Source organism: Vigna angularis, chromosome 10 (assembly GCF_016808095.1).
Source record: "Vigna angularis cultivar LongXiaoDou No.4 chromosome 10, ASM1680809v1, whole genome shotgun sequence".
NCBI lineage: Eukaryota > Viridiplantae > Streptophyta > Magnoliopsida > Fabales > Fabaceae > Vigna > Vigna angularis.
In genome coordinates, this window is record NC_068979.1 from 28,574,325 (window position 1) to 28,592,589 (window position 18,265).

Below are 18,265 nucleotides of genomic sequence, written 5' to 3' on the forward strand. Positions count from 1 at the left end.
AGTTCCATTGCAAGGAAAGAGTCTAAACAAAAAGCTCACTAAAGTGTCATCTACATCTGAAAGTGGTCCATGAAAGAATGTAACATAGTTAATTGTTGGGCAGAAAAAGCATCATTACATTATGTGCAAGCAAGCAACTAGCAAGAATCAAAATGAAAAAGCATTAACAGGTTCTCATAGCACTTTGTAAGCTATGCTCAGCCCAAAAAAATTTGCTTTAGCATTTCTCCAGGTTCATCAGACTCAGTGAGATCCTGTCTTTACATTCTTTAATATATCCAGTGAGCAAACCTATTTTGATAAAATAGAATTCCACTTCTAAGCATATGATACATATATTCACGCTTGAAAACGGAAACATCCTTAAATGCTGCTCTACATCCTCTAACCTAGTAGAGTATGTCACTGCCCTCAAAAGGCCTAGACACCAGAACATTACTCAGTAGTATCTCATCTAAAATATATTGCAGGGAATTGTGATTATGGCCTCCATGTTTGGTGAGCCTTGTGTAGAACTCTGAGCTTTAGTTATTTGGACCTGACAAGAATGAAAGCCAAATACGTGCTGTAGTGAAGATGAATGTACGTAGAGTATACATCAAAGTTCAACTTTCATCTGACTTGCTGACACAGTACCTACAACAGCATGTGGCAAAGGTAATTTGGTTGAAAAAATGTAACTTAACTTAAAGGGGTTGTTTGTTGGGGAATGCATACCATCAACATTTTCATTACTCAGGGGAGCAGTTGTTGCAAAACTCATCTGTACGACGTTGTGAAGCTCATCATCCCATACATCAGATAGCTATTACAAATTGTGTATGAAAATAAAATGATTGAAGAATGTAGTCAGCCAAATATTGGATAAACAACAATTTAACATAAGCATAGGTAATTTGTTGTATAACAGCAAAGGATGGCCACGGAAACTAAATGTAAGTTTGGTTGATGGAGGATTTTCAACATTGCTTATGTGCCACAATCCATACCAAATATTATCCATTCACAAATCTATCATTAATGTAGCACCCAAACTTGAAGTGTTTACTCACATAAGCAGAGAAATTATGTGCATGGTGAATGAGAAATGCTTGACATTCCAATGGATGAATACCTGATTTGGCTCCTTCAATTCACCATTCAAGGGAGCTAACTGTTGATGGATGTTTCTTTGAAGAATGTCAGCCGAGTTTGCCATGTTGGGAATAATTGGATGAATCAGCCCTGGTTGAGATGGATGTAATGGAGGAAAAGCCATGGATATATCTAGAGGAAACCCTAGACCAGAAGAAGGACCAGGCCGATGTTGAAGAATCTGACATATAATGTTCACGATGTAACACGATCAGACACTTGAACAGAATATAAATCTTTACCCACTGGTATGTAAATAAACTGATAACTTACATCTTTTGAAAGAAGTCCTTCAATATTAAAATCCAGCCGCGGATTTACTGTTGCAAGTTTCATAGACAAAAACTGCCAAATGAAAAAGATGGGTGTCAATTTAACTTGAAAAAAAAAATGTATGCTTAAGCAGAACCAGAATATACATTGCAACAAGTGGCAATAGAGAGAGAAGTTTCCCACCCATACCTCAACCTGTCTCTGAAGTGATTGTACATAGTTGATTATTTCATCTAGCATTACTGCCTTGCCAGTGACCTAAAAGCATAGAAAGTAATAAGAAAAGTGTTAAAAGAATGTGATACCAGAACAGATAATACTATGACAGTGAATTCTTCAAATTTCAAACTCAGAAGCCACCTTGCTGCATCCCGGTACAAGGTCTTGAAGAAACTTCATCCTTTCACTTATCTTTTCCCTCCTAACCTGCAGTGAAAATCTAATTTAAAATTCTTCATCCAAAAGCTTCATTTTCATGACAGAGTTCTCACAAAATCTTACTCTCTCAGCAAGGCTATGGCTATTTGTTGCTTGACCCCGGCGAGCCCTAACATGTATGTATTCCTCCTTAGGTGGATCAGAAGCTTGAGACCCTAGTTTGGCATTCTTCCCAGATGACTTGGTTGCTGGAATTGGTTGATGGCCTACCATCTGTTGATTGTCAGAGTTGTCCTGAGCAGCATCATTAGGAATTTCTGGAGCTCCATTGCCTTTCCCATTATCAGCGTCCTACCACAATGAAAATAATCAAATGGGTAAGAGGATATAGCATCACAGCGTCACACATACAGTAGATACATCTGAATCATTAGCCACAACCATACCAGCCCACTTCTTTTCCTTTTCTTTGAGTTTAGCCCTTTGATTGAAGGCTCTCCACTAGCACCTTCCATCAATGGAGAATCATCCTGGCCAGCACCATCATCACTAGATTCAGCTCTATCAGACTCATTAGCAGGCCTAACAAGAGATAGCTTCCCATCATCTTGAGACGTAATATGACCTTCACTTCTTTTATCACTCTTGAGAGGGCTTCCTTTAGAAGCCAGATGCTCAACAGATGGAGACAAATCTTTCGTAGCTTCAATTACATTCATATCACCTCCTTGAGATTGCCCTTCAGTTACAGATTTCAACCCATGGCCTGCAATTGCATCTCTTGCCCCATAAACCCCTGTTGATTGAGCAATACCATAAGAGTTCACCATATCAGTAAAATTCCCCCCACTGAAGCATGAGAATCTTGCAGCTCTCTCAATGAATCCAGAATCAGTTGGAAACTGAGATAAACTGTGCGGAAACAACCCCGGGCCATTCTGTAACATAGAATTAGCAGGGCTCCAAGCCATTTCAAGTGTTCCATGATGAACCTGAGCTACTCTTCCAAAGCCAAAGCCATCTTTTCTAATTCCAGCAGTATTTGAAGAACCCCCATTGTTGTGGACATTAAAGTCACAAAATCCCAGGTTTCGGGAGCCGGTGGTGTTGTCCCAGTAGCTTGCACCAAAAGAGTCCACCATTGAAGCAGAGGAACATGAAGACGAACCAATCAAATCCCCTCTGCTGGCATTCACAGAATTTCCCATGGCAACCAAACCTGCAGAAGAATTTGCAAGATTTGCACCCCCGAATCTCCAATCCGAGTGCATACCACTAGAATAACCCATAGGATCCTCGTTTCTATCCACCTCGAACTTCTCTTTGTCACTCATATCCATCCCTCCTCAACAACATATACCAAACCACTCCACTAGCAGATTCTTTTCTATGATCTTTTTTCCTAACTAATTGGTAATCAGAGGAAATTAACAGTAAGTACCTTCAACAGTGGCCAAATATAAAAAATGGTCAAATTTCAAATAAACAAAATAACAGATGGAGCCTCCTAAGCCTCAATACAAATTCAACAAACATGATTCCATCACAAGCATCAACCAGAATCCAGGAAAACCTTTAGAACTGAAGGAACTAGAAACTTGGCTAAGTGCTTGAAGCACAAAAAAAGGCTAGATGCGGGAAGAGAAAACGCAGCTTGAGTAAATGATGGCAAAATTTGCAAGAGGTTCAAACAAAATCCAAGTACCCAAAAGATGTACCAAAGTTCACACGAGCATGGCAGCTACCATTTCCAAAGCCAACACTGAACTTGAAGTACCAAAAATCATAAAGAAGGCCCCCCCAGGAGAGAGAGAAGCTAAAACTGACTGTTCAAAGAAAGGGCTGAAAAGAAGTCCATGGAAACAGTCAATTATGCAAACAACATTGATTTCAGCATAATAAATACCCCCATTCAAGCCCTAGTCAGTGTTACAGAACCCAACCTGCAAAGACAGAGAGAGAAAAGAAGATTATAAAATTACAAAAGGACCCAACTTTAAAAGTGGGAAGACAAAGATACCCATTTCTGATCCTCCAACTTTCGGAACTCTGCCTTCCATTCAAGCTTTTTCCTCAAATCAAAACCACTTTATTCAATTTGGGATTTCTTCAAACTTGCTCCTTGATGACAAACGTGCCTTTTACTGTGGCACATGGAGAGAGAAAAAATCATATTTAGAGAGAGAAGAGGAGAAAAAAACAATAACGGTAGTAGAAAGAGGGGAAAATACAGCTAACAGACCAATGTGTTCATGAAGGAGAGTGTAGAAAGAAAAAGGTAATGGCATAGAAGCTCCATTTATATACCTCACGCTCGCATCAAAAAGAGAGCTTTTGATGATTAACCACCGCCACAGGTACTGTAAAATAATAAATAACACTAATAAAAAGACCTGCCCCTTAAGGTCCTCTTCCTCAATTTTGAGAAATTAATAATGATTGTTTATCCTACTTTTTCATATTTTTGGGGAACTTCTATGTGATAATCATATCAGTTTGAGCTAGCAACTGACATTGCCAACTCTTACCTGGGCTGTTTTTCTCTTATCTTATTGAATTGTCCTTTATTACGCCTTGAAAGAAGTGCATGGAGGATCTTTAATAACCCTTTTCCTCTAGTTTTGGTCAAGGCCCCCAAATCTAGCTGGGGTCATCCATTCATTTCTTTTTTTGCCTGCAATATAAATAATCTCTTATAAACCAAAAACAAGCCATATGGATCTTGCACTAAGGATTATTATTATTATTATTGTTAGATGCATTGTCTAGGTTCTTAGGGTTCTTAGAGAGAGAGAAGGGAACATTAAAAGAAGATACATTGTCTGTGCCAATGCACCTTTGCAACGTCTTATGCATCATACTCTATTGTTTGTTTGTAGTGCCTATCAAATAATCAAAACAAAAGAGAAAAGCATTGCTTTCAAGAATTAATGCCCAACATAAATAATTGCAACCATACTATTTCATCAATTTAACGGTCACGCAGAGTAACTTCAAATAAATAGCATTACCAAAATAAATTATTTTATATCATTCCAGAACTATTTAACACTTATATAGGGATAACCAATTGAAAGTATTATTTATATTTGTTCTGAGACATTTACTGTATAAATGAATAAATTTGTACGTAGTCATTTAATTGAATGGCCTTCTAAGTAATTTATACTGTCGTCTTTTATCTATTTATTGTATTAATTATCTTTTCACTTAGACAATGAAAGATTTTTCATGTCCAAAAATATAAACAATTTTTTTTATGGTATGTAGAATATGTTTGCAATATAGCACCATTGAATATCATAATCAGTTCTTTATCAAACATAATTGTGGTTATGGTTTAATTATAGTTACAAAACAAGTGACAAGAAAAGGAGTACAGGAAATGATCATGGTTGATAGTTTTTAAAGTTTACACAATATAATATAATATAATATAATATAATATATGGTTTAATACTTATTTTGGTCTCTCTTTTTGTAGGATATGTTCAAAGTGGTTCTTCTTTTTTTCAAAAGTTCACTAACATCCTACTTCTCGCAAAAACGATGCACGTTAGTCCTTTTTGGTTACGACGTTAAAAAGACTAACGGCACACATGCCCAGCTGGCACAAAACTGATGAGTTGTACAGTTTTAGTTGAGGTGGCACTGTGAATTGCTGATTCATCCTGAAAGTAAAGGGATTCATGGTTGTTTTTCCCAAATTAAAAAGCAAAGTTAGGGTTGTTGGTGAGTCGTGCTACATTTGTTCTCAAATCTAAAAGCAAAGGTTAGGGTTGTTGGAGATTCGTGCTACTGTTGTTCTGAAGGATTTATGAAGGTGGACTCGTGATTGTCTGAAACCTTGACCTTTATTCCTATTGTGATTCTTGCTTGCTGCCATTCCAAATCAAGTGTCATGTGGGATATGTCCCTTCTGGCCAAAGAGTTGTGGGTTTAAGCAAGCTCTCTCGTGTGGCTGATGTATTTGCCAAACGACTGCAGGAGCCTCAGCGTCTAGCAGATGAGGTTTGTTCCACATTGTATCAGGGAATAAAGCCAGTAGGTGTTGCTTTTGTACTTCAGTATACACATATCCACTTTCCTGACATAGAATCAATCTTTCTTGAATCGAGTCACCAAGCATGGTTGAAGACCCTTGTTTTGTCAGGTTCTGAAATTTTTGATGACAGAAAGGTAGATGTGTGGTCTGATTTGAGAACAATCCCCGCTCTTCGACGAACCACGAATTTGATTTCACCAATAATCAAAATCTGCACTCTTGGAAAGCTGATTGTTGAACCCTAAATCGTCCCGAAATCGCGAGTTGATTTTACCCCAATCGCTTTAGTTAATCCTAAAATTATTTTTAACACTATCTTTTAAATTAATTTAAATCATTTTAAATTATATTAAATCATTTTAAATTATTTTATTTTAACACATAATGAAGTCACAGTGCCACCTCAACCAAAACTGTACAACTCATCAGTTTTGTGCCAGTTGGACAACTGTGCCGTTAGTCTTTTTAACGCCGTAACCAAAAAGGACTAACGTGCATCGTTTTTGCGAGAAGTAGAATGTTAGTGAACTTTTGAAAAAAATGAGGACCACTTTGAACAGACCCTACGAAAAGAGGGACCAAAATAAGTATTAAACCTATAATATATATATATATATATATATATATATATATATATATAGACATGTTAATTTATATAACCACTTAAAATTTACCAAATTTTAATTGATAAAAATATCCTATTCACAAAAGAAAACTTACTTTGAGCATAAAAATATTTTAATAATTTTTATTTTCAATTTAAAATAAAAAATTATTCAAATAACTTTAATCTTAACTCTTAGAATTTATAATATACGAGAGTATTTTTATCAATTAAATTTTGATATACTTTAAGATATTACTTAAATTAGTAAATATATGTATATGATTTTATTTCAAAAAACTTGTTTATATATTATTTTTATTATTAAAACAATTTGTGAAATAGTTATTAGAAAAAAAGGGATGTTGATAATAATTGATGTATTTTTTTTCCTCTATTTTTGACCATTCTGGTGAAGAAATTTTGTATAGTGAGACTCTTTTCTTTGTATGAAATTGACGTTCATTTCAGTTTTGTTCCTTCATTTCAAATGAGTTGTCATAACATATTCCAAAAACTTTTTTCATTTCTATTTTTATTCACGCATTTCTCATTTCAAGCCGAACACTAAACAACATGAAGTTAACAAAAGGAATAGACTTTAGATAAGAAAAAGGTAAAAAGAATATGCCATAAGATTTTAGTAACGATTTTAATAATGGATATATTACTGCTTTATTCTTGAAAAACAGGGAATATGGATTTTGTTAAAGTTGTAAAAAATTGGTGTCTTTGTTATGTTATCACTTAATGAAACAACTTAATTAGACTTACATATTAGTTAAAAAATTTGAGTTTCACTACGAATTAATAGATTAAATGAATTAATTCACTTAATTAAAAAATATACAACTTTTTAAATTTAACATTTTTTAAATATGTAACAAAATTCAAAAAGTCCTAACCTATTTTAAATTTTTTTTCTTATTTTATGAGATAAATAGATCATTTATCTTAAAAATTAAATTATAATTTTAAATAAAATCTAAATAATCTCAAAAGTCAAAGCAACATATTCATTTTAAAGCTTAAACTTCAATAGAACTTAAAATCATATTAAACTTTAAATAAAATTCAAAATTACAAAAATACAAATTATTCCTAACATAAAATCTTTGTTGTTATTTATCAAGACTATAAAATTAAAGCATGGATAAATCTAAAACATTTTCATCTCTTGAAGCATCTTCTTTATCCTTATCTACAATAAAAAATATGTTAACTAATAATATTAAAAGACTGAGTAATAAATAATTAAAGGAAGTTAGTGTTTAATGGTAGAAATCAAAAGAAGTGATAGTAGAGAGTTTGAAGGTGTGAATGAAGTCACAATGTGGCATTGCGATGGGAGGTGGTTTGTGTAGCAGTGGCCCATCGTACGTTATGCATGGCTATGGTGCGTGACGCGATAATTACAAGTTGCACAAAGTTGGAATAGAAACTCAAAAACCTTATAGCATACCTTATTGCCTTATGAAAAGAAAATGATTAATAAAAGACAAAGGTAATGAGTGAATGAAGTGTCATGGGTGTGGGCCTCTCTCTCCCAAATTTTTTTTTTTAAAAAATTGCTTGTGCTTTGGGCTAGACTATTAAGTTAAGAATGAGGTGAGTTTTTCTTTTAGGTCTAGGTTGGTTCACCACGAGTTCAATTCAGTGTTCATAGATGGGTCAGGTTCATTTTTGGCTTGTATTGAAATTTGCAAATCTTTTTTAACCTAACTTAGCTCAAACGCATGATGGATCGAGTTGACCACAAGTTTTAACTCATTTTTAAAAATCTAGCTTTCATTCATTGTAATATTAGAAACACGATGAAAAATATTTTTTTCCTCTCATTCTCGTGAAACATGGTAGACTCATCTTTTTTTTTCTATAAAGATCATGCTCATTTATTTTTTATTTATTCTTTTCAAACGAGGTGTCATAACAAATTTCAAAAACAACTTATCCTTTCTTCTTTTTGTTTAGATACTTTTTGTACGCTTTAAAATGAACAAAATGTGTTAAAGAACATGAAGTTAAGAAATAACAAAGTTTAATTAGTGTGTCAAGCTCATTCAATCTTGTTTAAATAGGTTAATTCCTTATAGATTGAGTTAAAAAAGTTTAACTCAACTCGAATCACTTTCAATAGGTCAAAGATTTTATAAAATGACTTGATATATTGCATTACTGGGTTATGTAAGTTAACTCACTTAAGCATGTTTTGTTTCCTTACTTGTTTCATATATTTATTATAGTACAATTTTAATAGAATGAAGCGACCAACATGTTTACATTGCTAAGTTATAAAATACAAAAAGAAAGAAAGTTGAATTTCTTTCTAATTTTTTAAAAATGTTTTTAGCGAAGTATCATATATACTGAGTAGTCAAACAATGATTTACATAACAAATAATATGTTAGTGAATTTTTTAAATCCTTTTTTCTTGTAGGCTCTCTTTCTTTAGTTAACACACAAAATAACAAACAATGGAAAAATTTAGGAAGAAGATATTATTACTTAGTATTTTTATTCTAGTTTGAATGATAGTGCAAACTACGTCCAGTTCTTAGCCAACTAAGTTTCACTATAAAAACTATTGTAGCGTAGTACAAATGAGTATTTTTCAAATAGTAGCAAGTCTTGGCTTACTCCACAAGTAATCTTTGACACTTAGCCAATTTTAGTTTAAAACCCTGGGTATTCTTCAAATCATAGTCAGTCCTTACTAATCCCATTTGAGTACTATTTAAACAACAAGTCACTCCTAACTTAACATGAGTATTCTTTAAATAGCAAACCAATCATGACTCATGATAAAGAAAATATATTTATGTGATCAACGTATCACAGGTTTCCCTCACTGGAGAGAATTTACATCTTTGGACATTTATAAGGTTAAGCACATTATTAGTTTGTTAAAGATTAAACATAAAGAATGTTCTTTATAAAGCTTAATTTGGACACACAAAACATTTTGGCAGTTTTTCAACACTTTTTGCAAATCTAACTCTTCTTCTTCTTACTTTTTCCTTACTGGTGTTAGCGCTAGGTAGGTGTTTGAGAGATAATACAACAGGGAGTGTAATGCAGATAAAGAGAAAAAACGAGTGTTATATTTTCTCATTAACAACAACGTATATATGTACAACATATAACATATAATAGGATGAATAGACTGTCATCTGAAAGTTAAAGCCGTTACAATTTAATTTTATTCACAACAACTAGAAAATGGATTTATATAAGAGGGGAAGAAAAATGCCAATACAAATCCTTTTATAGTCATTTTGTCAAACTTCATACTCACTTAAATGACTTCCTTGTGTCTGGATAGCTTTGACATTGCATGCATGCATTAAATGTAGTTTTCTTCTTCAAACAACATCTCGATAACTAATTGAATTAATTAAATATTGATTAGATATAACTTTTATTCTATTCAAGATATGAGCACATAGAGGATTAGCCATCCCAAGTTATCTCCCAATGAATTCAATAAGAATTTTACTTAAATCGAAACTTATCAAAATCTAAAAAATTGTTTAAAGGATAAAATAACAGTAAAGGGAGTTTGCAAGCAATGGACAATATAAAGAAGAACAAATATATAACGACGGCGTGAGTCTTCTGGTTTATTTTCTGTGTGCAAGTATGCGTGTTTGAGCCGGCGTGATTCTGGGTTTCGTTTTCCTGATTGGTGCGTGTATATTAAAGCTGTGTGGTTACATGTTAGCCCAGTATTATTGCAAGAGAGGAAGCATCGAATCTGTCTGGATAATTATGTTTGGTGTGTTTATTTGTGCATGAAGTTATATCATCTGCCTTAGCGTTTTATTTGGGGCCTAGTACTGTTTGTTTCATATTTTGCATGTTTGTCTGGTTAGGTTTGTCTTCGCATGTTTGGTAAGACAGTAGTGTCTGATTTAGGCATACTCGAATAGCCCAGTTCCTGATAGCTTCATTTTGACTCCATTACGTTTTTTACTTTTATGGTTTACAGTGCATACTTGTTTCATCTTGCAGCTGATGGGCCTGTCACTGTTTTATCTCGCACTTAGTGAACCATTTTCTTCATGTTGGATTCATTGGCATGGCCCAATCTTATGGATCAAATGAACAGTTGGGCACCCTTTTTATTATCATTAAAAATAACAAAATATATAAAAAAATCCACTGTTTTTCTTAATTTGGGCCTTGCAGCAAAGTCCCTTTGGCACGAATACCCTTTTTCAATAAAAATGTTTGTTTCTTGTAATTCTTAAAATGTCAACTTTTCTTCTACAAATAAAATAAAATTTATCCAATTAAAATAAAAAATAACTAAAAAATCTATTTAAGAAAAATAACGAGAAATAAAAATTAACCATATAATTAAACCTTTTACTTCCGTGGTAAAAGGTAACAACATTTCTCTTAGCACCAAATTGCACGGACAATTTATCCTTTATTGCAACAAACTTTAATTAAAAAAAATACAAAATAAATACAATGTAAGACTGGATATGGCATGTCGTGGCAGAATCTAGGCCTTACAATTCCGACGGTAAAACGGCCAAAACCCTTCCTATGATTCTAGAACAATCTCTGGCATTATATCTTCACTAAACCCTTTCTTCATTTCTCTGTAAGGGGTTTTCGTTATTCTAGCTCACACCAAGTCACAGTTAGGGATAATACATCACAAGGAACACTCTCTTACTCACTCTCTTGTGTGTGGAGAGTTCAAAGTATGGCTCCCGTACTGAGCAGAACCATGGCCACGGCCTCTCTTACCTCTTTTCTTCCTTCTTCCTCCTTTTCAAGGGCTTCCCCTCTCAGAAGCGCTTTTCTGCCGCCGCAGCTCGCTCGCCGGAGGAGTTTCTTCTCCGCCGCGGGGCTTAGATGGGCGCAGAGGCGCGAGAGGAAGCTCGCTGTTCGATGTGAGGCCGCCGTGGCCGAGAAGGAGGAGACCACCGGGGAGAAGTTTGAATACCAGGCTGAGGTGTGTTTTTAGTGAGTTTGTAGGTTTGTTAACCTTTTTGTAGTTTTTGGTCGTCTTTAGATAGGGTTCAACCTTTTTGCTATTACGTGTGGCTTGTAATTGCAAGTAAATAAGCTGACATCGTGAAGTGTGTGCGTGTGTGCGAGAGAAAGATTTACTTAGGAAATGAATTCAATGTCAATTTACTCTTGTACTTGGTTTGGAATTTCGACAGGTATTTTTATGTGTGTGTGTTGTACTTGGTTTGGAATTTCGACAGGTATTTTTATGTGTGTGTGTGTGTGATACTACCATCATCTAGTTACGATCATCTAGTTTCTCATTTTGGAGGATTAAGGAAAAACAAGTAAGTGTATATTAGCAAATCCTTTTACTAACACGTACAGATCTGTTGCATTTAATTTGGAATTTTGATATGTAAGTGATAGACTTAATGCATAAAGGAGTGTCAGTGCGCATGATTTTTACTGAAAGAAGGGATATATTAATTTCTTTTTGCATTTCGCTTGGAATGAAGGGAGATTTCCTGTTATGAAGTGTATTAGTTTTGCTGAAGTACGTCTATTCCATTTTTCTTTTGTGCAGGTGAGTCGATTGTTGGATTTGATTGTTCACAGTCTGTACAGCCACAAGGAAGTTTTCCTTCGTGAACTTGTGAGGTAATCTGACTAATGTTTCCATGTTGCATGATTGTGCTATTATTGTTGAGTAGTGCATACTAATAGAGGTTGCTTTAGTAGATGCCATGGTTTTTTTCACTTTTGGATTTTTGCACCTATATCTAGACGGGTTATATGATATGAGTATGCTATCTCTAGACTGTGATGTATTTTGTTGATTGTTCTATTCTTCCAGTAATGCTAGTGACGCTTTGGACAAATTGAGATTCTTAAGTGTGACTGAGCCTTCTTTGCTCGGAGATGCTGGAGATCTTGAGATACGTATAAAGTCTGATCCAGAAAAGGGAACTATTACTATAACGTGTGTATCTGTATTGTTTTGGTTTTATTTCACTTTTCATGGGTACCTTTGAATAGGAGTATTAAACTGTTAACTCTTGACCCTGTAGAGATACTGGTATTGGAATGACTAAAGAAGAGCTCATTGATTGTCTTGGAACTATAGCTCAGAGTGGTACTTCAAAATTTTTGAAGGCACTTAAGGTGATTTTCCATTGAGCTGAAATGTGGCTTTCATTGATAATTGATGCTTTAATTCTTCAATCATGTTTTCATATCCCCCTTGTGTTATAGGAAAACAAGGATCTAGGAGCAGATAATGGTTTGATCGGACAATTTGGTGTTGGATTCTACTCTGCTTTTCTTGTTGCTGAGAAGGTACACAGTGGCTTTCTTAAGCATATCCTGCTGGTTGATTTTTCTGATTTTAACTGTTTCTGAATTTTGCCATTAATTGGCTATTTCTGCATGGCAATCAGGTTGTTGTTTCTACGAAGAGCCCAAGATCAGATAAGCAGTATGTGTGGGAAGCAGAAGCTGACAGTAGCTCTTATGTGATAAAGGAAGAAACTGATCCGGAAAACCTTTTGCGGCGTGGTACACAAATTACACTGTATCTAAGAGTGAGTGATGTTACTTTCGAATTTTAGAAAGGTTACATCGAATGTAAGAACTAAGAAGTATGTATTGATGAAGGGTTGAACTCAGGATAATATTGTTTGGAAACTGTAAAACTAATTTATTACAGACATGTGGTTGATGCTCCCAAATAATTCTTGTTTCTTGTCTAGCCAGATAATTGATATTAATTAAATAGTATAATATTTTAAATTTCAGTTGGAAATCTGCTTTTGAAATTTATTTGTCCTCTTTCAATAAAAGGTTAAATATAGTATAATATTTGGAACATTAATTTAGTGCCGACATGTTTTATGTGGTTAAAACACTCAAATTCTTCTCTACTGGCCAGGAGGATGACAAATATGAATTCTCTGAGCCAACCAGGATTCAGGGTTTGGTGAAGAATTACTCACAGTTTGTTTCCTTCCCCATCTACACATGGCAAGAAAAGTCGAAAACTGTGGAGGTAAGCAGGCCTTCTCCTGTTACAGATTCCTGTGTTGATGTTGGGTGGCAGAAGTGTGCCAAACCAATTATATGTGTACACGTGGCAGTTTTCTACTTTGCACATATGTTCAGTAGTTTTTATACTGATCTATTATCAATAATTTTCTCATGCCTTTTCTGTTGTCTATGTAATGCTTTATTTTAATTTCTTTTGTTGGGGAAACATGACAGTTACTTATGTAATTTAAGACCCCACTCATTGGATTCTACTATTGTTCAAGGTTGATGTCAAGATTTTTGGTATTGATTTCTGTCAGTGAATAATGGGATTTTGTCTTCACTTGATGGTAAATTATAAATATTTACTTATCAACCAGGGTAGAAAGGGAACGTGAAATGGTTCCTTGTTGTTTTGTGTTTGTGTTGGAAAATTTGTTCTACATTAGCTATGGTTTCTGTCACCTTTTGGACGACTGGGTTATTGTTAGTGTGAGACAACTGTTAGGTAGAAAGGAAACTTGAAATGGTTCCTTGTTATTTGGTGTTTGTGTTTGAGGTGAATTTATTCTACCATTAGGATGACTGGCTTATTTTAAGTTTTACATAACCGTTGGGTTTCTGTGAATGGGTTGATACTTGGCTATATTTGCTAGCATATTCAGGCCAGAGAGGATTGATGTTGGTTGTAATGAGGGATTAGTGGTGAATAGGAGATGGTTATAAACAAGTGTTAAAGTGATGCTTGAAAACGTGGGTTCTTTTAGAAAATTGATTCCATCTGGAAAGGGAGCAACCATTTTCTTTTCAATTGAATAGAAAATATTGTGGATGAATAATGTCAAACAATTGAAGTATAAAAAATAATTTTAGTTTATTTATTAAAAAAGCATAATAATACTTGTCGAATGACTCATTTTATCTATGTTAAATTTATTTACTTTTAATTCTCATTCTCTATTTTCTTAAATACTTTTGAAGCTTATGGAAATGATTTTCATGGAGTGGCAAATGAATTAGCTCTAGGTTTTTTGGCCATTAATTTAATTATCAATTAATTAATTAATTTTAATATTGGCAGGTGGAAGAGGAGGAAGAACCCAAAGAAGGGGAAGAACCAAAAGTAGAGGTAATGACTTAAGTCTTTCTTAATGTTGGTGTTGTACTGTTTTTCTAATTTGTTACCAGTACCAAGTGTTCTAATTTGTTACCAATACGAAGTGACTCTGTATCTGCTTGTGTTATAAGGGTGAGAAAAAGATGGTGAAAAAGACTAAAACCGAGAAGTATTGGGATTGGGAATTAGCCAATGAAACAAAGCCAATATGGGTGAGTTTGAGATATATCTACTTTTATGGTGCGAGGACATTATTTCCGTGCAGTATTTTTATTCATTCTGTTGTAGTGCCTCTCTTACTGGTCTAACTTTGCAGTTCTTTTTTAATTTTTGGTAGATGCGGAACCCAAAAGAAGTGGAAAAGGAGGAGTACAGTGAATTTTACAAGAAGACTTTTAATGAATTCTTAGAGCCACTTGCACATACTCACTTCACCACTGAGGTATTTTGAAAATTTATTGTATCAGCAGAAGGTCATTTCCTTTACGTAGTTATCAATTTGGCTAGGCTTTAAACTCTGCAGGGTGAGGTCGAGTTCAGAAGCATTCTATATGTTCCAGGAATGGGACCTCTTAACAACGAAGAAGTAGTGAATCCTAAAACAAAGAACATACGCTTGTATGTCAAGCGTGTATTCATTTCAGATGATTTTGATGGGGAGCTGGTGAGTACTAATTTACCATAAGCTTTTAACTGAGATTTGTCTTGTATATTTGAAATTTGTGTCAATGCCCCTCTTTCATTATATTGTTATTACGAATAATGAAAGAAGGAAAATGTTTGGTTCCTACTCTGGTGTATAACTTCAAGCTCTTATGTGTCATATCTGTGCTTTTGTTGTTTCTTACTCTTTATTTTATCGACTGTTCTCAGCTACCTAAAAGGGAAGAGCTTGGAGCATTAAAGAGCACAATTGATGTTTTACTTGTCGTTTTATTTTTCAGTTTCCACGTTACCTGAGCTTTGTGAAGGGTGTGGTTGACTCAGATGACCTTCCTCTCAATGTTTCTCGAGAGATCCTTCAAGAAAGCAGAATTGTAAGAGGACTACCACTTTTCGTGCTTATATAAATAACTCATTTCATATGATAAACATGAATGATGTTTGATAATTATTTTTGTTTTTCTAATGATGTTACTTTATTCTGATAATATTGTAATCAGGTAAGAATAATGAGAAAGAGACTTGTCCGGAAGGCATTTGATATGATTCAAGATCTTTCTGAAAGTGAAAATAAAGAGGTTCGTAGCGGCAAACCTAGCTTCTTTATATTTTGAATATGAATTTAGAGTCTATTGATTTAATGAATAGTTTTGTGTGATTCCAGGACTACAGGAAATTCTGGGAGAACTTTGGTAGGTTTATAAAATTAGGTTGTATTGAAGACACTGGAAATCATAAGCGCATAACACCGTTATTAAGGTTTTACACTTCCAAAAGTGAAGAGGAACTTAAAAGCTTGGATGATTATGTTGAAAACATGGGAGAAAACCAAAAGGCTATCTTTTACCTAGCAACTGACAGCTTGAAGAGTGCAAAGACTGCTCCATTTGTGGAGAGATTGATTCAGAAAGATATTGAGGTATCTCTACATGTTAATTTGTGCTTGTAGACAGGGAATTGGTCGGGGAGATGGTAGCCAAGGTTGTCAAGAGGGGGTTGTGTCCAGCTTCCCTCTGCAGTACCAACCTGCTATCTCGTGGAAGGGTTAGGCTTTCTGGTTTTGTGTATGATTGAAATGCTTGATATAACTGAAGTTAATTGTGTCTATTGTTATAGGTTCTTTATTTGGTTGAACCCATTGATGAAGTTGCCATTCAGAACTTACAGACATATAAAGAAAAAAAATTTGTTGATATCAGTAAGGAGGATTTGGAATTAGGTTTGTATTATTTCCTACCTTGCTTTCAATTGCTCAAATACTAATTTGTTTCCGGGAAATTTGGCTTTGAATACTGTTCTCAAAAAAATTATTGAATCAGGTGATGAGGACGAGGTCACAGAGAGGGAAAACAAACAAGAATACAACCTACTCTGTGATTGGATAAAACAACAGCTTGGTGATAAGGTTGCCAAAGTTCAGATCTCTAAGCGCTTGAGTTCATCTCCTTGTGTGCTTGTATCAGGGAAGTTTGGTTGGTCTGCAAACATGGAGAGGTTAGTCAGTAACTCATTTAGCGTTTCAAGCCATTCTCTTACAAGCAGTTGATCATTCTCATGACATAAGGCTTAAACAAATTTCAATTCTCATTTCTTCAGACTAATGAAGGCACAGGCTCTTGGGGACACTTCAAGTTTGGAGTTCATGAGGGGGAGGAGAATATTGGAGATTAATACAGATCACCCCATTATCAAAGACTTGAGTGTGAGTTGACATTGACTTTGGAGTTTATTGATTTATAAACGTTGTTACAATATTAATAAGTTTTCTTATAGTTTGCACACAACATACACACTTAGCATAAACACACTTTTGAGATTAAAAGCACACAATTATTGAATGTAGAAACTGATACATAGCCATACTCTGAACTGAACTTGTCTGACTTATTGTTTTAATTCGTTTTATCTTTCTTTCAGGCTGCCTGCAAGAATGCACCTGACAGTAGTGAAGCTAAGAGAGCAGTCGATCTCTTATACGACACAGCTCTAATTTCTAGTGGATTTTCTGTAAGTGCAATATAAAATTTGATTTTATATATAACATGTATAGACTACATTTGGTCTATAACTCCCTGAAATGATGTTACGTAATTGATATTGCTAAGCTCATCTAGTAGGATAAGACTTATTTTCCCGTAACGAATATAGGTTATCAGCAGTTTTGACTAAACATAGTTTCTCAGTAGAGCAGCCTGATAGCCCGGCTGAGTTGGGTAATACGATATATAGTGGGATAATGCTTATTCTGTTGTGACAAATATGGGTTAACTGCAGTTTTGATTAACATAGTTTCTCAATAATGCAGCCTGATAGTCCAGCTGAGTTGGGTAATAAGATTTATGAAATGATGGCCATGGCCGTAGGAGGAAGATGGGGTAGATCAGATGAGGAGGGAGAAGCATCTGGTGAAGCTGAGTCAAGCTCGAATGAGGAAAGTTCAGAGCCAAATGTTTATGAGCCCTCTGAGGTCATTGCAGAGACTGATCCATGGACAACAGATTAGGCATACTGTCTCAGAATTTTAAAATTTTGGCATTATAGGAAATAATGAATTTAAAGGTTGGAAAGGAATTAGAGAGACTAGTTTTTTTTTTCCCCTATGATTTTCATGGTGTTGAAGGAGCATTGAAATGTAGAACTGTGAAGAATGTCTCAAGGGTCAAATCATTTTGGACCTTTTGGAATTTAAGAACTAGTTTTGTTGGTGGGCCAATTTTGATGCTTCATGGTCTCGTGTCACTGTATTATTCTTTTTCAGTGTGAAGATCTTTCACGGGGTTGGGAGCAAGTCTGGAAGCTGAAATGAAATTATCGTTGATTCTTGTTCCCTCATTTCTGTCATGGATGCGTAGTTTAACCGGACAACACTAGTTCGATGCTTAATTGAAACATTTTATAAATACTTTAGACGGCTGTGTTTAAGTTCGATTAAGTTTAAACTATAGATCCATACGCATTAAGTATGATTTTCCAATGCAACACCCAGATGGCAAGTAAAATTTGGGCTTCTGAATAATTAAATTGAGAGTAAGTTAAATAATTCAATTGACAACACTT

General features: G+C 34.6%; 2 protein-coding genes across 7 annotated transcripts; one reads left to right on the plus strand and one right to left on the minus strand.

The window, feature by feature from the left end:
- Positions 1-63: 63 nt before the first annotated feature.
- LOC108335935 (transcription factor bHLH49) lies at positions 64-4,278 on the minus strand. 6 transcript variants are annotated; one of them, XM_052869209.1, is made up of 11 exons: positions 4,028-4,278; positions 3,806-3,929; positions 3,504-3,627; positions 2,232-3,191; positions 1,909-2,136; positions 1,768-1,833; positions 1,597-1,665; positions 1,408-1,479; positions 1,115-1,315; positions 718-805; positions 64-636 (listed from the first exon to the last, which is right to left on the minus strand). In XM_052869209.1, the coding sequence occupies exons 4-11, from the start codon at positions 3,123-3,125 to the stop codon at positions 599-601; spliced, it is 1,656 nt and encodes a 551-aa protein (XP_052725169.1). In that variant the 5' UTR covers positions 3,126-3,191; positions 3,504-3,627; positions 3,806-3,929; positions 4,028-4,278; the 3' UTR covers positions 64-598. The 6 variants fall into 6 exon arrangements, with proteins under 6 accessions (XP_052725169.1, XP_017427653.1, XP_052725164.1 ...); XM_017572164.2 differs by having other exon boundaries at positions 2,232-3,728; positions 4,093-4,277; XM_052869204.1 differs by having other exon boundaries at positions 2,232-3,728; positions 4,028-4,277.
- Positions 4,279-11,028: 6,750 nt separating this feature from the next.
- LOC108335824 (heat shock protein 90-5, chloroplastic) lies at positions 11,029-18,040 on the plus strand. Its single transcript, XM_017571996.2, has 19 exons — positions 11,029-11,404; positions 11,990-12,063; positions 12,260-12,385; positions 12,474-12,567; positions 12,658-12,741; positions 12,843-12,986; positions 13,334-13,450; positions 14,510-14,557; positions 14,677-14,757; positions 14,883-14,987; positions 15,069-15,209; positions 15,490-15,582; positions 15,709-15,786; positions 15,873-16,127; positions 16,325-16,427; positions 16,528-16,702; positions 16,805-16,910; positions 17,126-17,215; positions 17,514-18,040. Exons 1-19 carry the CDS (start codon positions 11,153-11,155, stop codon positions 17,709-17,711), a joined length of 2,364 nt encoding a protein of 787 aa, XP_017427485.1. The 5' UTR covers positions 11,029-11,152; the 3' UTR covers positions 17,712-18,040.
- Positions 18,041-18,265: the final 225 nt, after the last annotated feature.

Coding starts and splice junctions, on each gene's coding strand:
- LOC108335935 (XM_052869209.1), bottom strand. CDS start 3,125: ATGGATATGAGTGACAAAGAGAAGTTCGAGGTGGATAGAAACGAGGAT. Junction 1,666..1,767: donor TTGTACCGGGATGCAGCAAG/GTGGCTTCTGAG, acceptor CTATGCTTTTAG/GTCACTGGCAAGGCAGTAAT. Junction 1,480..1,596: donor CACTTCAGAGACAGGTTGAG/GTATGGGTGGGA, acceptor TTCATTTGGCAG/TTTTTGTCTATGAAACTTGC.
- LOC108335824 (XM_017571996.2), top strand. CDS start 11,153: ATGGCTCCCGTACTGAGCAGAACCATGGCCACGGCCTCTCTTACCTCT. Junction 12,568..12,657: donor AATTTTTGAAGGCACTTAAG/GTGATTTTCCAT, acceptor CTTGTGTTATAG/GAAAACAAGGATCTAGGAGC. Junction 15,787..15,872: donor CTGAAAGTGAAAATAAAGAG/GTTCGTAGCGGC, acceptor GTGTGATTCCAG/GACTACAGGAAATTCTGGGA.